The 7,812-nt window shown below is 47.0% G+C and overlaps 1 protein-coding gene across 1 annotated transcript in view; it reads left to right on the forward strand.

The window, feature by feature from the left end:
* RAPH1 (Ras association (RalGDS/AF-6) and pleckstrin homology domains 1) overlaps positions 1-2,047 on the forward strand; it is a 52,213-nt gene extending 50,166 nt beyond the window's left edge. The window contains exon 15 of the mRNA XM_027880197.1: positions 1-2,047. This exon is cut by the window's left edge and continues 32 nt beyond it. Within this exon, the coding sequence (XP_027735998.1) occupies positions 1-1,850 (1,850 nt within the window). The 3' untranslated portion in view covers positions 1,851-2,047.
* Positions 2,048-7,812: the final 5,765 nt, after the last annotated feature.

Below are 7,812 nucleotides of genomic sequence, written 5' to 3' on the forward strand. Positions count from 1 at the left end.
CCCCTCCTCCCCCTCCGCCGCCTCCTCCGCCACCCCCGCCCCTGCCCAGCCAGGCCGCCCCGTCGGGGGGCTCCCCCGCCACCATGTTCGTCAAGTACAGCACCATCACGCGGCTGCAGAACGCCGCCCAGCACGGCGGGCCTTTTGCCAAAGCCCCCGCCGCACAGCAGGGCCCCCCGCCACCCCCGCCCTCGGCAAAGCCTCAGATCCTGGTGCCCCCCAACGGGGTCATGCCGCCCCCCCCGCCACCGCCGCCGCCCCCCACGCCGGGCTCGGCCATGGCGCAGCTGAAGCCGGCGCCTTGTGCCCCCTCTGTGCCGCAGTTCACACCGCCACCGCCGCCCCCCAAGATCCATCAGGTTCAGCCAAATATAAGCCAGGCCACCGTTACCTCCTCGTTGCCACCACCACCTCCTCCTGTGCCTGCCCCCCCCCCTCCCCAGGCACCCCCAAAGCCCGTCATGGCAGCTCTGCCCCCTCAGCCCAGCGGGAAGGCAGCATCGCCAGGGGTCACACATGTCACTCCCCCTGTGACAGCTCCCTTGCCCCTTCCAATAAAAAAACAACCGAGTGTCACTTCTCCCCAGGTGCCTCCTCTGCCTCCAGCCCCTCCTGGCCCCACTCCCCCTGCAACGTTCCCAAAGCAGCAGAGTTTCTCTGTGAAGCCTCCTCCATCCCCTCAGTCCCCAGTGCCATCAGTGGTGAAGCAGATAGTTAGCCAGTTCCCACCTCCTCCCACCCCACCTGCCACTGAGCCCCAGCCGCTGAAACCCCTTCCGCTGAGTGTGGCTCCACAGTCTCCTCCAGCGGTGAAGACAAAGCCTAAATGGCAGCCCGCTCCTGCTGCTGCTCCCTCACCAGATTTCCCCCCTCCTCCACCAGAGAGCAGTTTAGTGTTTCCTCCTCCACCTCCTTCCCCAGCTTCCTCTGCAGGTTCTCCCCCCCCTGACAAATCAGGGTCTCCAGTCAAAAAGGCCGGCAAGACATCAAGCCCTGGAGGGAAGAAACCGCCTCCGACACCTCAGCGCAACTCCAGCATCAAGTCCACGAGCTCCGCCGAGTACCATGAGTCCAAGAGGCCTTCAGTGGACCGCCTTGTCAGCAAATTTGCACACCCACCAGAGCCATCAGGGTCTCCTTCCAAGGAGTCATCGCCTCCTCCAGCCCCTCCAAAGCCAGGAAAGCTCAACCTTTCTGGGGTGAGCCTGCCCATTGTCCTTCCACAGGGTGGGATCCCAGCCAAGGCTTCTGCTCCGAGTGTATCTGGAAAGGAACCTGTGGTTGAATTCCCTTCACCACCATCTGATTCAGACTTCCCACCACCACCACCTGAAATAGATCTTCCACCCCCACCAGTAGAAATCCCATCTGTATTTTCGGGCAGCACCTCCCCAAAGGTCGCTGTCGTAAATCCCCAGCCTCAGGCGTGGTCAAAACCATCTGTGAAAAAAGCCCCCCCACCCACACGCCCCAAGCGGAACGACAGCACCCGCCTGACGCAGGCGGAGGTCGTGGAGCCACCAGGGCCAGCTGCCCCTCAAGTGCCCACTTCACCCAAGTCCAGCCTTAGCGTTCAGCCAGGATTCCTGGCAGACCTCAACCGGACGCTGCAGCGGAAATCCATCACCCGGCATGGCTCCCTGTCCTCCGCACGAATGTCGAGGGCAGAGCCCACCGCCACCATGGACGACATGGCCCTGCCTCCGCCCCCGCCGGAGCTGCTGGCTGACCAGCAGAAGACCAGCAGCTTCGGGGGCGCTCACATATCTGGCTATGCAACGTTACGGAGGGGGCCACCCCCAGCTCCTCCCAAAAGGGATCAGAACACCAAGCTGTCGCGGGACTGGTAGTCAGTGCCGAGGGGCCGGTGCTCTCCAGGGCTGTGATCAGCCAGCCTGCGATCCCGCGCACTTGGAGAGAATGTGCGGATGCGGATGGTAGCCCCATCAAAAGAGGTGATCTCAAACTGCAGCTAAATGTAAAGACATTCCCCTCTCATGGCTAGGCTAAAAAAGTTGGGGGCTTGGGGGTGTTGATATTTTATTGGGAAAAGTGAGTAGAGAAGCATTGGCTTCATCCTTTCAGTTTCTTTTACCCTTCTTATGGATTGGACCAAAACCCCATTTTCATTCTTTTTCTGCATTTAGAGGTGGGGGAGGGAGATAATTTTTTTGTAGTGTCTGTCCACGTGAGACATGTTTGTGCATGTATTATAAGTGTAGGTATATAATATATTGTGATATATTTCGTCGCAATTATAGAAGATAACCAGAATGTTTTTGTAGAACCGTATTTATTGTTTCAGTCAGTATATTACCTGGAATCGGACTCTAACTGGTCAAATCTTACCACAAAGATGGAGATGTTGGGGGCACTTTAAAGAAAGGAAGAAAAAAACCAAACCCACGAACTTCTCAGCAGTTTGTGGTGGGTAAATGGTGCAGAGCCAGCCGTGTTCTGCCAGTAATTGTACGTGGTCCGTCGATTGAAAAGTACAGATGCAACATACCAAAACATTCTGGTCATAATACTACTGAAAGCGAGTATGTTCTGAGGAAAAAAATAGATTTTATATATAGTGGGCTGGAGTGAAATATATTTATACTATAGAGAGCCTCCCCCTCCTCCCAAATAGTTTAAAAATATACACTGCTACAGATTTTTTCAAGTTATTTGTCCATGCGGTTAAGTAGGATAAATATATGTTATTCCAAACCAGTATGCATTCTAACTGATGGTAGGCTCGATCATTCGTTTCTACGGCTCAAGATGAATATATTTGTGTTAACCCCTTCTGAAAGCTGCCAGGACTCCTGCAGTCGAAAATCCTGCCAATCCGCAAGGCTGACCCACTCGGATCCGTCACTTGTCCGTGTAGTTCTTTCCCGAATGAACAGGTAGGTTTCTGTAGAAAGCGTTCTGTTCTCGCACAGGTGTACACAGCATAGTCTCACCTGGTCTGTGCCTGAGAAGATGTACTATCTTTACAAAAACAAGTGTCTGGAAATATGTAAAGAAAGTATTATTAGTAATTCATTAGAAATTGTCAAGAAACTTTCCCTTCTAGAAAGAGACAGGAGTCGCAATTTCAGGCCAAGCAGAGTAGAAATTCTCTTTTCTTTGACCTGCCAGAGACTGTGACCAGTGCATTAACCTGTTAATTAGAAAGTTGCACTTCTAGCAGTGAAGGAAGAAGACTGGAAAAAAAAACACCTAAAGAGGCAATAACATTTGCTAATTATTTGATTTTAAGGGCCTATATGAGTAGAAAATACTATTGATTTGCTTTGGTTTTTTGTGAGTCATCTCTATACAGTCCATCACCAGATCAAGTACTACAAGTTCTTTTTCTTGTACTTCAGCAGCTTGATTGTCCAGTCTTACCCACGTGTTCAGACTTTGTGGTAAGGTAGTGTAGGTGGTGTAAGTGGTCTTGTACATCATGCATGTTCATTACAGGGTGGTGGTGGCAGCCTTTTGTAAAACAACTGAAATACTTGGACTGTACCTACCCCAGCTTCCCTCATCACCACGGGGATACTGTCAATAGGCTCATAGAGCAAATCATTTCACTGTTTGCTTACCTTTCCTCCAAAAGCAAACTTTAAATGCTTTCCTTTCCCCAAAGAACGAAACAAAGGCAGTGGCTTGACCTGACAGTATCCTCACATGTGTAAAAACTATATAAACTAAATTCTTATTAGAGTAATTGAGGACGATAGATTTAAGAAATATCATGACAGTGTCCCCCATTCCTTTTTTTTATAAAGTTTTTTTAAAAAATCCAAATAATAAAATAAATGTCTTTGTCAATATTTTATGAATAGGAAAAAAAGTTTTGTTAATTAGAGGGGGTAAATGACACATCTATAACTATATAGTTTTAAATAGGTGCATCATGAAAAGAGAAAAATTAGTGGTGCTGTCTCTGCTGACCTGTTTCATATGATTTTTTAAAAATCTATTTCAGCACCTCTGGAAATTGTTTTAATATTTCAGACTAGTTTTTTTGAGCAATAAGAGTATATACCATTGTGTGCATTTTTAAAGCACTGCTATGGAAAGGCACTTTTTTGTATCTTTCAAATTGTTCACAAGTTTTGTTTCTACTATTTTTGTGCTTACAAAGTGTCCTTAAAAGCATTTGCATTGTTGATTTTAAGCATGCTCAGTGTAGCTGGTGAGTAACTTCACAGGAAGGTTGTTAAGCTACACTGCAATTCATGGGTGCTGTAATTCTCAACGTTGTCCTCTCGCTGCTCTGTACTGTGTGCAGCTCCTGGGGCTCAGACACACCAGTGGAGCAAAAGGCACATGCACAGTCACAACTCCTCAGCTGTTACCGTGACGGGTAAGTGGGCACGTTCTGCTCCCTGGCAAGATGCAGCGTGTGCTCCCAGGTGAGAGCAGGCAGGGGATTCTGCTTGCCCCTTGTGCTTTTCTTTTCCCCAGGACAGCTCCACTGGTGTGTGTCAGTTCCAGCCCTTTTACTTTCCTTCGTTCAGTGCGGGTACCTCTGTGCTTTGGACTCAGCACAGCAACGTTTTGAGTGCAATTTCTTCAGAGACACTTGAGCTTTGTTCTCATTTTCCTGTGCCCACGTTCATTTTCCCAGTATCATCTCTCCTTAGGCAGTGAATCCATGCTTACTACTGCAGGCTCCTAATAGCTTGCTGGAAGACAGACGTTTAACTCTTTAGTTTGCCACAAAAAGAATGAGTACTAGCAAAAGGTGGCACCCTGTATTCCTTCTTGTTACAGTTTACTTCCTAAGTCAGTAGTAATCCAGAAATACAGTGAGTGGCTGCAGCTTCCTTCCTCTCAGCTAAGCACTGAAATTTGGCTGCAATGTGGGTCAGACAACCTAGTTGTCTTTTCAGCTTAGGAGACATCCTCCCCACCCCCTCCCCGCATTGTAACTTGGTTTTCCAGTGTATTTATTTACCGTTTTTGTGAAAGTAAATATTTACGCCTTATTTGCAAGGAAGTTATTTTCCCCTGTGTGCAATGGTCTCGTAATTGCACCATTATATTTATTTAAATCAGAAAATTAAGGGGCTGGATCTCAGACACACAGGAAGATGCTTCCTGCTACAAACATGGGCAGTAATCCCTCCAGCACTATTAAAATGAGCACGTGAAAGCTGAATTTTCATACTTCAGACACAAAGAGAGCTGGTGCTTTGATCCTGAAATACTAAGAGTGTGAGGCTACTTAAAACCCCAGTTGTGTGACACTTGTTAAGGCGGGTATCAGGGAAGCCCCACTGCTGCAGGGGCAGCTGAGAGCATACAGCTGCCTTTGTTAATCTGTTCCAGGTTTTCATTTTCTCTCTCATGCAGCAGTAGCATCCATTTCTGAGCAGCATGCTCCTGTTCAGCCAGGTTTCTCCATGACTGCAGCACAGGTGTAGAAAGCAGGAAGCTAGCCTTCTCAGACACTTCTGTCATAATTTAGATGTTGGGAAGTTGTTTTGAAAGGGAAAACGAGGCTTTTCTATCAGCACTATTCTTAAGAGGAGAAATTTTTAAAAAACAAACACAGGTTCTGAACAAACCATGGTAACGATGGAGGTGGCTAGGCTGGGGGTTCTGATTAGTACTTTTAAAACCTGTGGCTGGGAGAGGAGGTTTCTGCTTCACCCTGCACAGTGGTTTCTTCCTGTGGCAAACCACCCCTGACTGCTCTGACTTGGTGCGTGACCTCAAAAGCCAAAGAGCTCCTCTCCTGAACTTACTCTGCAGTTGCCTGCAGGGCAACAGTGACTGACTGACACATCAGGGAAACAAAGTGAAGCTACCTGGATCACTCTGGTTTCAGGTCTGATGGGAGAGGAAGCAGTTTTTTCAACAAGTGCATTTTAACATTTACTGTTCTGGGCTTGTACATTTAAAGGTTTTCTAAATTCCTTCTTTCTGTGCCCTTAGGGAACTGGATAAATCAAATGAGCTCAAAGTGTGGCCAGTTTTCCTCCAATTTAAAAACCTTTTTTCCACAGTTTAAGGAACCAAAAGTGCCATTTCAACAGGAGAAAGGCAAAAGAGAAATTTTCTGCTTTTTACAGAATACGGCATAGAACCAAATTGTTTTGCTTCAGCGGTACCATTGCAGGTAAATTTGTCTCTTATTCAAAATAAGATAAGTGGGTCTTAGTATGACTGTTACTTCAACTAGTGTCGTGTTAAAATCGGTAGCAGTCCAGGAAAGCAGTATAAACTCCTGGCAGAAGGTGGTGAGGATACAGCCAGAATATGAGTTTGGTTGTGTTTTCCTTTATGCACTGATAAGGTGTAGATTATGTACTCAGTGTACTCCTCATCTGGAGGTGAGAGTCTTAATTTGTTGGAGCCCATTTGTGGCTCCTGGTGTTTAGTTTTGCATTCCCTTGCACAATCGGGGCAGACTCCAAAACAGAGAGATTTAACACTACAAGGGATAATTTTCTTTTGGATGGTTTTTGTAACGTGCTGGGGTTTTAAGCTTTGTTTTGGAATTATAAGTTTGTCTTAAATTCAGCAATTTTCCTTTCTGAATTCTTTCTTCAATTAAAAAATGCCCACAAAGACTAACCAAACCAGGGTTCTGTTGTAGGGGGCAGCACTCACTAACACTGTGATCCAGTGAGTCACAGGATTGGTGTAGTTTTGAAAAGTTTAAGACACTAAACTGCAACTGAGCTGACAATGCGTGCGTATCCCACGCAGTGTAAGTTATCGTGACTGCCACTGACACAGGGAAAATGGTGACTTGGATTATTTGGTTCTGCGAGGCACTCGAGGGCAAGGACTCAAGGAGCTCTGTTGAGCAATGTGTGTGTGTGTATCTTTGGTGACAGCAGTTAGAGAAGTTGGAAGACCAGGAGGAACAGGAACTAGCGCTGGATGCACAATCCCCCACAGCAGGGACTTAGTGAGATAAATGAGAAGAAACTTGAGTGACAGATTTTGGACAGCAGTACCCCCTTATTTAAATGCTTAAAGGCAACTTGCTTTTTAGGCGGCTTGTCTTTTAGGAGACTTTGGAACTGAATCAACTGTTCCCTCCAGTGGAAAATAATTTCCTCCCAGCTATCCCAAGATGCCAAAGATGCATTCAGAGCTAAATTCCAGGTACGCAGATGTGCTTGCACCAGCCTCTTGAGAGGCCAAGTTGCCAGGAGCTGACGTGCTGCTGATCTGCTGCATGCGTCTGGCGATGAGCAGGGTTCCGCTGTTAGATGTTGTGCATCCCTTGCCTTTAACCGACACTGCAAACTGGGCACACACCTGCGAGGGGCGGGGGTGAAGGATAGTTTAGCAAACCAACCTGTGCCCACAGTGCCCTGCTGCTGATTTGGTGCAGCTTGTACTTCTAAAAGGAAAACGAAATGCTTTGTCACAAGTTGTAATCCGAAATCTTAGGCCTCCTAGTGGACTGCAGTGGACCAGAAATTAACTGGAGCAGCAGTTTGTTCTATGGCTTACACTAACTGTTAGCAGCCACTGGGAATATTCTGTATCATACTGGAGACGCAAGTGTAAGAAAAAGTGTCATTGCAATGATGATTTGTCTGTGCAGCAAACTTGTGCTGAGTGCTGTAAATACATTCATGTTTACTGCTTTAAAAAGAAAATTGCACATTTTATCTTTTAATGGGATTGCCTCCCCTCTTCTTCCCTTTCCAAAAAGAAAAATCAAAGCTCTTTTAGACTGATAGCTTCAGGTTGGGGGGAGCTTTGCCATATTATAAATATATATAAATATATGTATAAATATACTTTTTTAAGCATGAGAGAGGACAAAAGAAATACTACATTATAGAATACCCAATA

Source organism: Empidonax traillii, unplaced genomic scaffold (assembly GCF_003031625.1).
Source record: "Empidonax traillii isolate 1590-97213 ecotype Southwest subspecies unplaced genomic scaffold, ASM303162v1 scaffold65:size4453928, whole genome shotgun sequence".
NCBI lineage: Eukaryota > Metazoa > Chordata > Aves > Passeriformes > Tyrannidae > Empidonax > Empidonax traillii.